This window comes from Schistocerca cancellata, chromosome 9, assembly GCF_023864275.1.
Source record: "Schistocerca cancellata isolate TAMUIC-IGC-003103 chromosome 9, iqSchCanc2.1, whole genome shotgun sequence".
In the NCBI taxonomy this organism is placed as follows: Eukaryota; Metazoa; Arthropoda; class Insecta; order Orthoptera; family Acrididae; genus Schistocerca; species Schistocerca cancellata.
This window is the reverse complement of record NC_064634.1, coordinates 435,198,836-435,216,414: the sequence shown is the minus strand read 5'-3', so window position 1 is coordinate 435,216,414 and position 17,579 is coordinate 435,198,836. Positions and strand designations below refer to the sequence as shown.

The 17,579-nt window shown below is 45.0% G+C and overlaps 1 protein-coding gene across 1 annotated transcript in view; it reads left to right on the top strand.

The window, feature by feature from the left end:
* Window positions 1–17,579, top strand: part of LOC126100214 (protein takeout-like) — a 61,928-nt gene that overhangs the window by 33,097 nt on the left and 11,252 nt on the right. Inside the window, exon 3 of the mRNA XM_049910776.1 lies at window positions 6,136–6,286. Within this exon, the coding sequence (XP_049766733.1) occupies window positions 6,136–6,286 (151 nt within the window). The remainder of the gene's footprint in view (window positions 1–6,135; window positions 6,287–17,579) is intronic.

Sequence of the window (17,579 nt, the reverse complement as noted above, 5' to 3'; positions counted from 1 at the left end):
AAATAACATTGTTACACGAATAAAAACACAAAAATATTAATGTATAAAAATGTATTTTAGATTTATTTAGTAACCCATTTGATATTCTAGATTTAATCATAGAGATGTAATTTAGCATTGTTAGGTCAAAAAGGTGATATCTAAAATTGCGTTGATAACATAGAAAGATAAACTTTGCATGTAGTCTTCAGTCCAAAGAGTGGTATGATGGAACTCTCCATGCTTGTCTATCTTGTGCAAGTTTCTTCATCTCTGCATAGAAACCATAAAATACATCCATTTGTATCTACTTATCGAATTCAAGCCACGCTCTCCCACTACAATTTTTATGCCGAACCAATCCTCCCATTACCAAAATGACAGTTCAGTGATGCCTCAAGATGTGTCCTGCTAATTGATCCCTTCTTGTAATAAAGTTGTGACATAAATTTCTTTTCTGTTCATATTCACTCGTTAATTGATCTATGCATCAAGTCTTCAGCATTCTTCTGTAGCATCATATTTCTAAAGCTTATATGATCTTCCTGTCAGAAGTGCGTATCGTCCACGATCACGTCATACAGATATGCACACCACACAAGTTCCTTCAGAAACAACTTTCTCATTGATATTAGATGTTAACAACTTCTTTTTCAGGGAATGCTTTTCTTGCTATTGTCAGTCTGTATTTTGAATTTTTCCCTATTTTGGCCATCATCAGTTATTTTGCTAGCTACAGAACAAAACTCATCTACTACTTTATCAGTTCATTTCCTAAACTAGTTCCCTGTGCATCGCCTGATATACTTATTTTTTATTTGTATGCGTCTTAAAATTTCTTTTCACAGTACTATCCGTTTCATTCAACTGCTCTTTGAAGTCTGCAGGGATCTCTGTCAGAGACGCAATGTCAAGAGTAAACTGTAAAGTGTTTATTTTTCTCCTGAAATGTAACTCCTTTTATCAATTTCTCATTGCTTTCCTGCACATCCTGCTCATTGTGAACATTGTGTAACAGCGGGGATAGGGTGCAATCCAGTCTCACTTGTCAACTTTGCCTCTCTTGCATTCCCTTCCACTTTTACAACTACACTGTGGTTCCTATACAAGTTGTAAATATCCTTTCCCTCTTTGCGTTTTCTCCCTGCTACCACCAAAATTCCAAAAAATGTACTCCAGACCACAGTGTTAAAAGCTTTCTATAAATCTATAATGCTATAAACATTTTTCCACCTTTCTTAAAGCTATCTTCTATGATGAGTTATTGGTCAGTATTACCTCGCGTGTTCGTATATCTCGCAGGAATCCAAACTGATGTTGTCCAACGTAGACAATTACCAGTTTTTGCATCGATCTGTAAATACACTCCTGGAAATGGAAAAAAGAACACATTGACACCGGTGTGTCAGACCCACCATACTTGCTCCGGACACTGCGAGAGGGCTGTACAAGCAATGATCACACGCACGGCACAGCGGACACACCAGGAACCGCGGTGTTGGCCGTCGAATGGCGCTAGCTGCGCAGCATTTGTGCACCGCCGCCGTCAGTGTCAGCCAGTTTGCCGTGGCATACGGAGCTCCATCGCAGTCTTTAACACTGGTAGCATGCCGCGACAGCGTGGACGTGAACCGTATGTGCAGTTGACGGACTTTGAGCGAGGGCGTATAGTGGGCATGCGGGAGGCCGGGTGGACGTACCGCCGAATTGCTCAACACGTGGGGCGTGAGGTCTCCACAGTACATCGATGTTGTCGACAGTGGTCGGCGGAAGGTGCACGTGCCCGTCGACCTGGGACCGGACCGCAGCGACGCATGGATGCACGCCAAGACCGTAGGATCCTACGCAGTGCCGTAGGGGACCGCACCGCCACTTCCCAGCAAATTAGGGACACTGTTGCTCCTGGGGTATCGGCGAGGACCATTCGCAACCGTCTCCACGAAGCTGGGCTAAGGTCCCGCACACCGTTAGGCCGTCTTCCGCTCACGCCCCAACATCGTGCAGCCAGCCTCCAGTGGTATCGCGACAGGCGTGAATGGAGGGACGAATGGAGACGTGTCGTCTTCAGCGATGAGAGTCGCTTCTGCCTTGGTGCCAATGATGGTCGTATGCGTGTTTGGCGCCGTGCAGGTGAGCGCCACAATCAGGACTGCGTACGACCGAGGCACACAGGGCAACACCCGGCATCATGGTGTGGGGAGCGATCTCCTACACTGGCCGTACACCACTGGTGATCGTCGAGGGGACACTGAATAGTGCACGGTACATCCAAACCGTCATCGAACCCATCGTTCTACCATTCCTAGACCGGCAAGGGAACCTGTTGTTCCAACAGGACAATGCACGTCCGCATGTATCCCGTGCCACCCAACGTGCTCTAGAAGGTGTAAGTCAACTACCCTGGCCAGCAAGATCTCCGGATCTGTCCCCCATTGAGCATGTTTGGGACTGGATGAAGCGTCGTCTCACGCGGTCTGCACGTCCAGCACGAACGCTGGTCCAACTGAGGCGCCAGGTGGAAATGGCATGGCAAACCGTTCCACAGGACTACATCCAGCATCTCTACGATCGTCTCCATGGGAGAATAGCAGCCTGCATTGCTGCAAAAGGTGGATATACACTGTACTAGTGCCGACATTGTGCATGCTCTGTTGCCTGTGTCTATGTGCCTGTGGTTCTGTCAGTGTGATCATGTGATGTATCTGACCCCAGGAATGTGTCAATAAAGTTTCCCCTTCCTGGGACAATGAATTCACGGTGTTCTTATTTCAATTTCCAGGAGTGTATGTTTTTCACAACAGGTGAATTAATTTTCTCACGATTGGCTCTCCCAAGTATCTCAATAATTCTGAAAGAATGTCGTAAACTCTAGATTACTTGTTTACACTTAGGCGTTTTAATGGTACATCCAATTGCACTCTTAGTATCAAATCTCCCATCACATTTCCACCTGTTCTTCCTCTTGTAATACTGTCGTCAAGTTTGTTCTCCTTACATTGACCCTCTATATATCCCTTGTACCTCTAAGGCTTCCTTTCTTTACTGGCTTCGTACCTGAGCTCTTGATATTCATACAATTGCTTAACTTTCCCACTTGACTCGATAGTATTTTGTGGGCGGCATCTATCTTTCGCCAAGTTATGTAAGTCTCACCAGTCTTTCTTTTGTTCACCTGCTATGCCTACCAAGCAATTTTACAATGTGCATCAATCTTGGTTGTTCGTTGTTTGTACTGCCTGCTTCATTTTCTGCATCTATATCTACACATCAACAAAAGTTTTGCCAGGCCTCGGTTCCCAGAACTCCTGAAGAGAGTCGTTGACTGTGGATGTATCACAGACACAGTCCCTTTGACTGTTCAGAGATGTCACTAAACCTGCCCAAAGATGTAAACAACCCTGCATGAGCAGCACCTATTAGACGGTTCGACAGGCGATCAGTTTCAGTCATTCCATCAGGAAGGAGGTACACGACTCGTATTGTCTGTAGTTCAACCGTGCGTAGACGGTCAGTACCGCGGTTAAATCGCATCCGCTTTGTTACTTTGTGCTAGGAAGGGCTCACAGCAGGGAAAATGTCCAGGCGTCTTGGAATGAACCAAAGCGATGTTGTTCGGACATTGAGGCGATACAGAGAGAAAGGAACTGTCGATGACATGCCTCACTCAGGCCACCCAAGGGCTACTACTGCAGTGGATGACCGCTACCTGCGGATTATGGCTCGGAGGAACCCTGACAGCAACGCCAACATGTTGAGTAACGCTTTTCGTGCAGCCACAGGACGTCGTGATACTACTCAAACTGTGCGCAATAATCTGCATGATGCGCAACTTCACTCCCAACGCCCTTGGCGAGGTCCGTCTGTGCAACCACGACATCAAGCAGCGCGATACGGATGGGCCCAACAACATGCCGAATGGACCGCTCAGGATTGGCATCACGTTCTCTTCACCGATGAGTGTCGCATATGCATTCAACCACACAATCGTCAGACGTGTTTGAAGGGAACCTTATAAGGCTGAACGCCTTAGATACACGGTCCAGCTAGAGAAGCAAGGTTTAGGTTCCCTACTGTTTTGGGGTAGCATTATGTAGGGGCGATGTACGCCGCTGGTGGTCAAGGAAGGCACCATAACGGCTGTACGATATGTGAATGTAAGCCTCTGACCGTTAGTGCAACCATATCGGCAGCATATTTGCGAGGCATTTGTCTTCATGGACGACAATTCGCGCCTCCATCTTGCACATCTTGTGAATGACTTTCATCGGGATAAAGACATTGCTCGACTAGAGTGGCCAGCATGTTCTCAAGACTTGAACCCTATCGAACATTCTGGGGTAGATTGACAAGGGCCTTTTATGGACGATGTGAGCCACCAACCTCTCCGAGGGATCTACGCCGTATCGCCGCTGAGGAGTGGGACAATCTGGACCAACAGTGCCTTAATGAACTCGTGGACAGTATGACACGACGAATACAGGCATGCATCAATGCAAGAGGACGTGCTACTGTGTTTTAGAGATACCAGTGTGTACAGCAATCTGGACCACCACCTCTTAAAGGTCTCGTTGTATGATGGTACAACATGTGTGGTTTTCATGTGCAATAAAAAGGGCGGAAATGATGTTTATGTTGATTTATATTCCGGAAATCTCGGAACCGAGGTGATGCAAAACTTTTTTGATGTGTGTATTTTCTCCTTTCGACATTTAAATTTTGTATGTCAGTTATCTAATGACTTCTACTACAACTTGCCTTTTTACATGTAAGAAGCTATGCTGCCTTCCCTGTTTCATTTCTCGAAGGTACCCATGCAGCTTTCCATAATGTAACGAAATATGCCTTGTTTTGGGTATCACGGTAATCTACAAATATACTTCAAAATTATACTGGATGCTTTTAAATGAGCTGTGGTAAAGTAACTTTAATTGTGAAAGGGGTAAAAAACATACGGAAACCTTTGATAGAGCACTGGATGCAGTACATATTAAAGTTTCATTCCTACCTAACACTTTTACGTCCAGACGTTTCTGGTAGGTGGCATGCTCGAATCAGTTATTCCAACAACTATCTAGTAGTCGTATAACGCTGCATAGTGTGTGTAGTATTGTTTATGGTTTAATGAATCCAAATCCGCTACTACAGTTCGGAGACAACTCAGCACTAAATATTTCAAGCCAAGCGACCATATCAAAGACAAACTGTAATTCATTTGCACAATCGCTTCACTGAAACTGCCCACGTACCACACAGGGCGCTCAGTCAGCGTCGGCCAGCAGTCTCTTAGTCAGCTGTAATTGGCATATCGTACCTGGACACTCTTGAACATTATCTAACGCCTATATTACAACAGGATATGTGCACATAATTTATTTTCCAACAAGTTGGCGCTCTACCACATTGTCATCGTAAAGTTGTCGCCTAGTCGGTTTGGACTTGGTGGCCACCTCGGTCACCTGATTTAACTGCAGTGGAATTCTGTGTATGGAATTATCTAAAATACAGACTGTTTGTTCTTCCGCTTCCGGCATAGTCGATGGGCGGCGGCAATGAATAACACAAGCAGTTCCATCAGACATTGTGACCTCGTTTCTTAGTATTTGGTAGGGAAATGATTAAGGATGGGATATTTGTCGTGCTACAAAAGGTATCCGAAATTAAACTTTGTAAATAAAACTTGGAGATGTACTGCACTCAATGCTGTATCAAATATTTCTATAAGTTACTTACCTTTTCAACAATTAAGTGTTATAAACATCCTTTATTGCGTGGACACGTATCTCTCCTCTGTGATATAATACGTTGCGTATATCTCGTGTAATATTTAGTTCTTGGTGAACTAATACTTTTCAGATTAACCGAATTAACTGCATCAGTTACTGACACTTTATATTTGTACACCTCTTGGATAAATTTTTGTGGACACCCAGGACACAATCAAGTCGCAGCTTACTGTGCTATGTAGTGCAGTAGTTCATACATATGTCGCGACAATGCTGTTATTTCTTCCGAATCATCAATTCTGTTTTTTTCTCCAACTAGTGGGATCTCGGCACTATAGAACTGTTGAATCAGTTCAATTGCTGATCCACATTATTTATTTACTAGTGCTGTATCGCATCTGACATCCCGTTCAAATGCACTGTTCCTTTCCAGGTATTCCGAGTCTCGGCCTTCCGCCACTTGACCCGTTGCACTTTACGCAAATCAAAATCAATGACTCACCTGACCGGCCAGTCTCCCTAAACCTGGAATTCAACGAGGTGGACATTACTGGCATTGGCAATGGCATCGTCGACTCCATCGAGTAAGTACTACAGCGTTACAAATAGCACGGATGGTAGTTACACATTCTACTCCTCCCGAAAAATGTTCAAATGGTTCTGAACACTATGGGGTTTAACATCTGAGGTCATCAGTACCCTAGAACTTAGAACTACTTAAACCTAACTAACCTAAGGATATCACACACATCCATACCGGAGGCAGGATTCGAACCTACGACCGTGACGGTCACGCGGTTCAGATTGAAGCGTCTAGAACCGCTCGGCCACAACGGCCGGCCCGAAAAATGTTATTGTGGCGTTTAACAACCACCATGGCCTCTATGAACTGGCTTTCATGGAATCCGCTAGTGGCTGCCAGTGCGTCAGTCTTATCCAAACGAATCCGCTGCACTTCTGACCGCAGAGCGTTTCCGCAACGGCTGAAATATATGTTTCTCCCCTCCTCGAGAATTCAAAAATTTGAGGTGTGCGGTATCACGCGGAAACGGAGCGAGCCACTGCGTGCATTGGACCTTGGCTACAACTCCTCTTGAAATTCTCCGCCGTAGATGGGAGCAACACGTTGGTTATAAGTAAGAAATCTGACAACTGTGTAATAGTCCTGAATATTTTAACATGTGTGAACTTGGAGCTGCACAATACGCTTGTTTGCTAGAGCCGATTCCATAAGCGGATTCTATAAGCTTTGAGTGACAGCTATTTAAAATGTCCGCAAATTCAACGTATTACGTCGCTAATGTCACGTACTCGGTGATTATATTTCGCAAAGGAAAAGAGCAGCGAGGCAGGAGGTCACCAACGTCATACGTAGGTATACTGGACGTGTTGAGCACATAGCCAATTCTGCTAAGTGCACAGTGAAAGATATGCACTAACGCCCATTGGGGTTTCATACTTCTTGAGCGGGCTCCATCTGTCAAGGATTAATTCAAAAACAGTTCCCATCTCCCGCTTCTGTCAAGGTTTTCAGGAAGATTCCTTTGGTTGCAGTGGTAATGCTGGAACTGAAAATCCCCTGCCATATATTCTCAGTTCATGCTTCCACAATCTCAGAATCAGTTCGCTTGTAATTCAGCTGAAAACTTCCCTGATTCTAAAATGGGTCATTACTTCAACAACCCGCTGAAACTAGAGGTTGATATAATCTTTTACACAAACAGTGCGCACAGTGTAATCACTATATTTACGAAATATCCAAAATGACTGAAGGTACGTACGTTCGAATTTTAGAAAGGTGGTTACACTTGTGTTCCCACGCTAAGACTATTGATGTACAAGCGCGGCGCATTGTCTGAAGAGAGTGGGGGGAGACTGTTGCAACTAGAGGTTACTGTAGCCTGAGAGACATGTTAATCGGTCAGTACTTCAGTTTAGTCGCAGGTTTTATAGACACGTGATGGAACTCGCATTAGGGATCGCTATAAGCAGTTTCCGACGTTTTATACAGTTTTGTTTTTGCCAGACACGGGACAACGTGTACTACTTATCAAATCATCTCCGGCTTCGATCCGGGTGACTCCATTGTCCGGAGCGTTTCGATGAGTATCAGCCTTGTCATCTTCTGGCGAAGCGTCCCTCTAAAATATCGCATCATTTTTGGTATCCAGGAGAAAAATAAACTGCAGATAGAAACCCGTGTCCGGAACCGTCATCCACCAAGGCAACAGAGCTTTGCATTCATGGACATCAGGTCTTTGTACGCAGCAGCAAGGTGCACTTTCTCCATTGGCGACCGTGGCAGTCAGTCGCGACCACTGAATAACAAACATTACGAAATGTTACGCCTACAGTCCTTCAGCATACAAACTTACGTTTGCTGCCGAGAGATTGGCCTAATGACAAACATCGGCGCTTATAGCTTCGACGCTCTGCAGCGTCGTTGGGTGACGTTTCCAGACACGGGTTCCTATCCTCGATTTGTTCCTCAGGACACCCTCTACAGCCCCTCGAAGCTTGTCGCAACATTTCTGGGATTACCTATGTAACGTATGGATAGTTAAGCCACGTTCTCGTACCTTGAAACTTAAGGGGATTCATTACCACGTAACATCTGATATTGTCTTACCAGTTTTGTCTCACCTGAGAATGGAAATTTGTATTAGTTTTCAGTATCTTCAGTTTTAAATTATATTTAACTTGTAGCTGTTTTTAGCGGCCGGAGTGACCGAGCGGTTCTGGGCGCTCCAGTCTGGAACCGCGCGACCGCTACGGTCGTAGGTTCGAATCCTGCCTCGGGCTTGGATGTGTGTGATGTCTTTAGGTTAATTAGGTTTAAGTAGTTCTAAGTTCTAGGGGACTTATGACCACAGCAGTTGAGTCCCATAGTGCTCAGTGCCATTTGAACCATTTTGTAGCTGTTTTTAATAATACTTCTGCTTAATTTAATTTCACTTTGTGATTATTGGCTTGTAGTAAAGTAATAATGTAATCTATAGTTTGGTTATTGCAGTACTGATAAGATTTTCTCAATTGCTACACTTTTGAATATTAATGGAATATTTGTTCCTAGTTACACGATCAACTTGTAGCTCCGAAAGTGTTTTAACATTTTAGAAATCCTTAATTTTCTGGAGTACTTTGTGTAATTTCAGAAGAATTCATTGACAGTGAAAAGGCAAACAAAGGCAATATATACATAAAACAATACGAAATCTCTTCGGGAGCGAGAAAGGTGGACACTGGGTGAATTTCACAGATTTTTCGACTTCTCAGTCACACAAACGACTTTCATAATGAAGACCGTACGTGCTTTTCTACACCTACATACATACTCCGAATTCACCATACGGCACATGGCGGAGAGTACCACTACGTGCGAGGAGTAAACGACTTTCTATATAACTCCGACGAATCATAATCTATCTTACCTGTTCTTCACGGCACTCATTTTAAATGTGTCTTATCCTTCATAGAATCCATCTGCGGTCTGCCAAAAGTGCCAGTTCTCTCAAATTTGTCAGTGCTATTTCGCGAAAAGATGTGGTCGAGAAATGGCCACACTAGTTCTCTACACATAGTTCCTTTCATAGATGAGCTGCACTTTTCCTAGAATTCTCCTAGGAACCCGAAATCCACCATTCGCCTTCCCTACTGCCGTTCCTACCTACTCGTCCCTATTTATAGCTCTTTTCAACGCTACACTCAGATATTTGATCGAAGTGATTGTATGCAATTACATCACCAGTTCTCTATTCGAATATTACAATATTGTTTGCCTATTCATCTATATTAACTTACATTTTTATGCATTTAGTGAAAGCTCTGCTTCATCACACCAAAGTACCCGGGATCCTCCTACAGACACTCACCGACAACAATTTCTGGTACACTTGCAGCTCCATTAGCAAAAAGTCGCAGACTACTGCTCACCCACTCCGTCACATCGTATACGTATATAGAGAATAAAAGCTATCCTATCGCACTTCCCTGCGGAACTATGACTGGTCTTTGATGAACTCTCGTCGTTTAGGACCAGGCAATGGGTTCTATTACCCAAGAACTCTTCGAGCCACTCTTACAACGGAGAACCTGTTCCGTATGGTCAGATCTACGGTAACAATCTATAGTGAGCCACCGTGTCAAACGATTACCGGAAATCTGGGAATGTGGAATCGGTCTGTCGTGTTTCATGAATGCTTTACAGGATGTCGTGCGAGAAAAGGGCAAGCTGACTTTCAAGCGATTAGCGCTTTAAGACAGGGGACACTTTCGTGCGACGAGGAATTAGTCAGTCACGCATACGCTTTAGTCTGTACTCAGCTCCCTCCAGATAACAGACACATTACCTACCCCACTGTTAAATAATCAGTTCGTTATTTGGATGTTCTCTGCTCTGTATTTACCACGTCTAACTGTCGCAGGACATTTGCTGATATGACGGTTTGCTGGTCATATACATTGTTTCTTATTTTTTCCCTGTTTTCAGTGATTTAAAGCTCAATGCCTTTCATTTCCTTGAAAACACACACACACACACACACACACACACACACACACACACACACACCACAAGACGCACTGGCGTACACCATACTCTTCATGTATTCAGAAATTCTTGTGTGGAATAGGAGTCGCCAAGGAGATGTGATTTCATTTCCTGTTTCCTACTAATTTCGTTATCTATTACATCTATTCTTGGGAACAATCTACATAATGGGATAAATGTACCATAAATCTGTTCAAAGAGATGCCTCCAACAGCTCCTGAGGCGGAAGCCACATATTCGACCGACATTCCTCTATGAAAAAGAAAAGTTTTTCGTTTATAGTGAGTTAACTCTCATTTTACGCCGTAAGCTATTAGTGGATGAAAGTATGAAAAAAAGATCAATTTATAGACAATGCCAGCTCCAAAATATAACAAACTCGAAAGTAGCAGAGATTAAACTTTTAGCACTCACTCCCTCTTCAGGCCACGAGGGGCCTACTGGGACCATCCGACCGCCGTGTCATCCTCGGAGGAGGATGCGGATAGGAGGGGCGTGGGGTCAGAGAGCCGCTCTCCCGGTCGTAAGAAGGAAGATCTAAATTATGTCGCTTCGAATTCATGTTCCTATGAACAGCTGATGCCCCTACTAGTTGAAGAGTAGGCGACATGAAGGTAGCTCTTAGCTAATGAAAGTCATTCAGAATAAATTCTTAGGTTTCCTTTAAAAACATTCTTTAATTTCACTGAAGAGCCAGTGAAACTGGTACACGTGCATAATATCGTGTTGGGCGCCCGTGAGCACGCAGAAGTGCCACAACACGATGTGGCATGGACTCGGCTGATCTCTGAGCGGAGGGAACTGACACCATGAAATCTGCAGAGCTCTCCATAATTGCTTAGGAGTACGAGGGTAGAGCAGTATGTTGCAAGGCATCCCAGATATATTAAATGATGTTCACGTTTGGTTAGTTTGGTGGCCAGCGGAAAAGTTTGAACTCAGGAGAGTGTTCCTTGAGCCACTCTGGCCATATGCATTGTCGCAATCGCCCAATTCCGTCGGAATGGAGGATGGAGATGAATGGATGCAGGCGATCAGAGAGAATGCTTATGTACGGGTCAGATATAAGAGTCGTATCTTGACGTATCATGGGTCCCATATCACTCCAACTGCACACACCCCGCACCATTACAGAGCCTCCACCAGCTTGAACAATCCTCTGCTGACATGCAGGGTCCATGAAGTTGTCACCATACCGTATTCGGCCATCCGCACGATGCAATTTGAAACGAGACTCGTCCGACCAGGCAACATGTTTCCCGTCGTCAACAGCCAAGGTGAGGCGTAAAGCTTTGTCGAGCAGTCATCAAGGGTACACGAGTGGCCTTCGGCCCCGAAAGCCTATATCGAAAATGTTTCGTTGAATGGTTCGCACGCTGACACTTGCTGATGTCCCAGTACTGAAATCAGCAGCAATTTGCAGAAGGGTTGCATTTCTCTCACGTTGGACGATTCTCTTCAACCGTCTGTAGTCCCTTTTGTGTAGAATCTTTCTCCGGCCGTGGTGATGCAGTAGATTAGACATTTTTCCGGGATTCCTGATATTCACGATAGATTCGTGAAATGGTCGTACGGTAAAATCCTCACTTCATCCGTACCTCGAAGATGCTGTATCCTACTGCTCGCGCGTCGACTATAATACCACGTTCAAACTCACTTAAATCTTGATAATCTGCCATTGAAGCAGCAGCAACCGTTCTAACAACTGCACCAAACACTTGTTGGCTTATATAATCGTCGCCGACCGCAGCGCCGTATCCTGCCTCCTTACACATCAATGTATTGGAATACGCATGCCTATACCAGTTTCTTTGGTGCTTCAGTGTATTTCAACATTTATTCAATTCAGTCAGCCTACACGTACAAGTCTGCAGCAGATAGGCAACAAAAAATGGCCCATCACTGACAGCAGCGTACCCACACTATAATATGGCTCCATAACTAGAAGCTTTTGATAATAATCTGTGAGCCGGCCGTAGTGGCCGAGCGGTTCTAGGCGCTACAGTCAGGAACCGCGCGACCGCTACAGTCGCAGGTTCGAATCCTGCATCGGGCATGGATGTGTGTGATGTCCTAAGGTTAGGTACGTTTAAGTAGTTCTAAGTTCTAGGGGACTGATGATCTCAGAAGTTAAGTCCCATAGTACTCAGAGCCATTTGAACCATTGAATAACCTGTTCATTTACCTGGATGTCTGACAGAGCCTGATAGATGAAATACAGAAAGAAACTGTTTGCCCCTAAAATTCCTTTCCCTATCAGTCGAATAGCAACCTGCAAATGGCCAGCGTGTAGCCGTATGCATACATATACAGGGTGTTACAAAAAGGTACGGCCAAACTTTCAGGAAACATTCCTCACACACAAATAAAGAAAAGATGTTATGTGGACATGTGTCCGGAAACGCTTAATTTCCATGTTAGAGCTCATTTTAGTTTCGTCCACCTACGCTCAATGGAGCACGTTATCATGATTTCATTTGGGATTCTCTTCCTGTGCTGCTAGAACATGTGTCTTTACAAGTACGATACAACATGTGGTTGATGCACGATGGAGCTCCTGCACATTTCAGTCGAAGTGTTCGTACGATTCTCAACAACAGATTCGGTGACCGATGGATAGGTAGAGGCGGACCAATTCCATGGCCTCCACGCTCTCCTGACCTCAACCCTCTCGACTTTCATTTATGGGGGCATCTGAAAGCTCTTGTCTACGCAACCCCGGTACCGAATGTAGAGACTCTTCGTGTTCGTATTGTGGACGGCTGTGATACAATACGCCATTCTCCAGGGCTGCATCAGCGCATCAGGGATTCCATGCGACGGAGGGTGGATGCATGTATCCTCGCTAACGGAGGACATTTTGAACATTTCCTGTAACAAAGTGTTTGAAGTCACGCTGGTACGTTCTGTTTCTGTGTGTTTCCATTTCATGATTAATGTGATTTGAAGAGAAGTAATAAAATGAGCTCTAACATGGAAAGTAAGCGTTTCCGGATACATGTCCACATAACATATTTTCTTTCTTTGTGTGTAAGGAATGTTTCCCGAAAGTTTGGCCGTACCTTTTTGTAACACCCTGTATACATACATACCCTTAAATGCCAAACGTATCAAATACACTCCTGGAAATGGAAAAAAGAACACATTGACACCGGTGTGTCAGACCCACCATACTTGCTCCGGACACTGCGAGAGGGCTGTACAAGCAATGATCACACGCACGGCACAGCGGACACACCAGGAACCGCGGTGTTGGCCGTCGAAAGGCGCTAGCTGCACAGCATTTGTGCACCGCCGCCGTCAGTGTCAGCCAGTTTGCCGTGGCATACGGAGCTCCATCGCAGTCTTTAACACTGGTAGCATGCCGCGACAGCGTGGACGTGAACCGTATGTGCAGTTGACGGACATTGAGCGAGGGCATATAGTGGGCATGCGGGAGGCCGGGTGGACGTACCGCCGAATTGCTCAACACGTGGGATGTGAGGTCTCCACAGTACATCGATGTTGTCGCCAGTGGTCGGCGGAAGGTGCACGTGCCCGTCGACCTGGGACCGGACCGCAGCGACGCACGGATGCACGCCAAGACCGTAGGATCCTATGCAGTGCCGTAGGGGACCGCACCACCACTTCCCAGCAAATTAGGGACACTGTTACTCCTGGGGTATCGGCGAGGACCATTCGCAACCGTCTCCATGAAGCTGGGCTACGGTTCCGCACACCGTTAGGCCGTCTTCCGCTCACGCCCCAACATCGTGCAGCCCGCCTCCAGTGGTGTCGCGACAGGCGTGAATGGAGGGACGAATGGAGACGTGTCGTCTTCAGCGATGAGAGTCGCTTCTGCCTTGGTGCCAATGATGGTCGTATGCGTGTTTGGCGCCGTGCAGGTGAGCGCCACAATCAGGACTGCATACGACCGAGGCACACAGGGCCAACACCCGGCATCATGGTGTGGGCAGCGATCTCCTACACTGGCCGTACACCACTGGTGATCGTCGAGGGGACACTGAATAGTGCACGGTACATCCAAACCGTCATCGAACCCATCGTTCTACCATTCCTAGACCGGCAAGGGAACTTGCTGTTCCAACAGGACAATGCACGTCCGCATGTATCCCGTGCCACCCAACGTGCTCTAGAAGGTGTAAGTCAACTACCCTGGCCAGCAAGATCTCCGGATCTGTCCCCCATTGAGCATGTTTGGGACTGGATGAAGCGTCATCTCACGCGGTCTGCACGTCCAGCACGAACGCTGGTCCAACTGAGGCGCCAGGTGGAAATGGCATGGCAAGCCGTTCCACAGGACTACATCCAGCATCTCTACGATCGTCTCCATGGGAGAATAGCAGCCTGCATTGCTGCGAAAGGTGGATATACACTGTACTAGTGCCGACATTGTGCATGCTCTGTTGCCTGTGTCTATGTGCCTGTGGTTCTGTCAGTGTGATCATGTGATGTTTTTGACCCCAGGAATGTGTCAATAAAGTTTCCCCTTCCTGGGACAATGAATTCACGGTGTTCTTATTTCAGTTTCCAGGAGTGTACAATGTAAACAGGCAGAACACTGCGCTGCGGTCGGCTACGGCTGTATAGGGCAAGAAGTGCCTGGCGCAGTTGTTAGATCGGTTACTGCTGCTGCAATAGCAGGTTATAAAGATGTAAGTGAGTGTGAACGAGGTGCTATAGTCGGTGCACGAGAGAAGGATGCGGCATCTCCGAGGTAGCGATGTAGTGGGAAGTTTCCCGTACGACGATTACACGAGTGTACCGTGCATATCAGAAATCCGGTAAAACATCAAATCTCCGACATCACCACGGCCGGAAAATGATCCTGGAAGAACTGGACCTGCAACCCTTGTATCCCCGCAAGACAGATAGGACTAGTACCAAGTCTCAGTAGGGTGTAATCAGCCTGCGTGTGGTGTATCTCTGCCAGCGCTGTTGCAGACAACTTCGAAGTATCTCACGTATTTACTCGAGAATGGAAAGAGGTAGGATCCTCCTTCTAGCGTTGTAAACAATTTCAGTATGTTAGCTACATTTAGCACACAGCATAGCCGTATAAACAACTACAGTCTTTAATGCAAACTTATAAAAATATTGGCTATGTTTTACTTAATTCCAAAGTTTCACAGTAACTATGGCCAACAATGAAAAGAAAACCATTTGATTATCAAAATTTGTAAATAGACTATAAGTGGCAAAAAATATTTTTTACTTAATAGTTTCCTCTATAGGAAGATCGTCTAAGGGGACGAAAACCGGCAGGTAAATAGCCACAAGTAGACAACGAACATATTTGCACAGCACGAAACGTACTGATACTTCACATTGCAGTAAACGTGGCTAATGAACCTGATATTGTCTATAACGTTTTATTTCAGGGCTCAAGTCCTTTTACACGATTACCACGAAGCAATGAAGCAGTAAGTAATAAAATAGGTCACCTTTGTGGTAATCAATAATCCTTACTGTTAATGCCAAAATACTTTATCATTTTTATTTTGTTCGTAGGAAAGTGCATGAATGTCTATTTGAAAATAGGTAACCCTACTATGGTCGTGCATGTCATGAGAATTGATATTTCGTAAGACATGTGACCGGTCTGGGGAGTTAAAAACTATCTATTTCTGTCGACCACAATTCAAATAGTCTGATACAATGCTAACGTTACGCAATACGCAGTGCAGGCACGTGGAGCAGAATTTTAATGACCGACTACCTAGGTCGCTCGTACTTGTTTCCCCTTGGCACTTGTCTTCTTAATGCTACAACACAAAATAAAATGTTAGACTGTAATTGTTGATTGAGTTAGCTGCAGGTGGCGGGTGCATGCATGCAATAAGGACCACAGATATCCAGTAAAGATTCACGTATGTCTTTCCAGTGAGGCACATTGTGACCAGACGGAACTACAATCGTCCGATTAGAATTGTCAGGTTTTTGATTGCTCGATGAGGTGGCACTATAAATTGAAAGACGTGAAAGATTAGTTCAGTTTATTACACAGGTGAATAAATAATTTGCTGAACCTGGACACAGATCTCTGCCATAGGACTGCTTGATGAGCTACAATTTTTACTGACTGTGAAAGCATTGTTTACTGCAAAGATTAACAAACTGTTCTCTTGCTGTAAAATGTTCAATATTTAAATGAAGAAGTCCATGAGAAACTTTAACTATCGAGTTGGTCCTACGACTTCTTCAAATGAGGTCATAAACTGGGGCAGAGGCCTTGCTAGGTCGACAGTGTATTGACCACAGGGTGAGAGCACTGCTGTGCTGGGAGGGGAGGCGTAGTCTTTAGGAGAGCTTCTTACACGTCGTGCCGGACTGTAGAGAGCTCTCCCTGGAGTCTGCGGTATCAATTCGTGTTGTCAGCTTTGGTGTGAAACGCAATCTTTGCACGATACCACAACATTAAAGTGGATTGCAGTTTGCACAAATTGTTTTGGTCACACAATAGAGTAAGTCATACACAGGTAACAAACTGCATTTCACTCACAGTTTTCTAGCTTCCAGGTCATCAGAACCCGTTGTCATGCTCGTATATTCGTTTGCTAGCATCTCGTTCACTTAAAATCTGTTTTGAGATAACTAGTATTGCCTTTCTATAGTCGGCACAGTTTGTTTGACATTAGTTCATTCTAACGAGGCTACTCATTACGGTTTCGTTATGTGGCAGGCTGTTGATCTTGCGCCACGATATATCTATGAAAATATCTCCATTCGTAAATCTTAATCACTCATAATTTATAAGTCTCAATTGGAATGACTGAATTATGATTCAGTCCATATCTGTTGATTCCTTTATAGTCGCAGCGCAACTGATTCTTACCTAGCCGACATGGCATACAAATGTGGAAAGTATACTTTCAATAACACAGAAATACTTCTGGTGATGAAGACTGAAATAAAACGTACAGTACATATGGTGATGGTTACCATTTTTGGCAACACAACAGTTGGCGATTTGTAGGCCACATATCTGGTAATAGTCTTTGTTCGCCGAACGAAGCCTCACGCACAATTCTCTAGCAAACAAAGTCCAAACTCTTGCGAAAGGCAACCATCAATGACTATGCGGGCAGTGATACGAAATCTTACAGACTTGGCAAGCTGAGAAGTTATTATTGGCTGTTCCAAAATTTAGTTAGGAAATATAATGTAGGTCATCACCTCTCGGTGTATCTAGTACTCTCCAACATTCGCCTCTGATAGTGTGCTCCCTATTTCAGTGTGCCGAAGAGTCGGCTCAGAGAGAGGGTCAGCATACAATAATGAAACACTCATTCATATGTTACTACTCGGAGAAATGAGTATTCACCAAA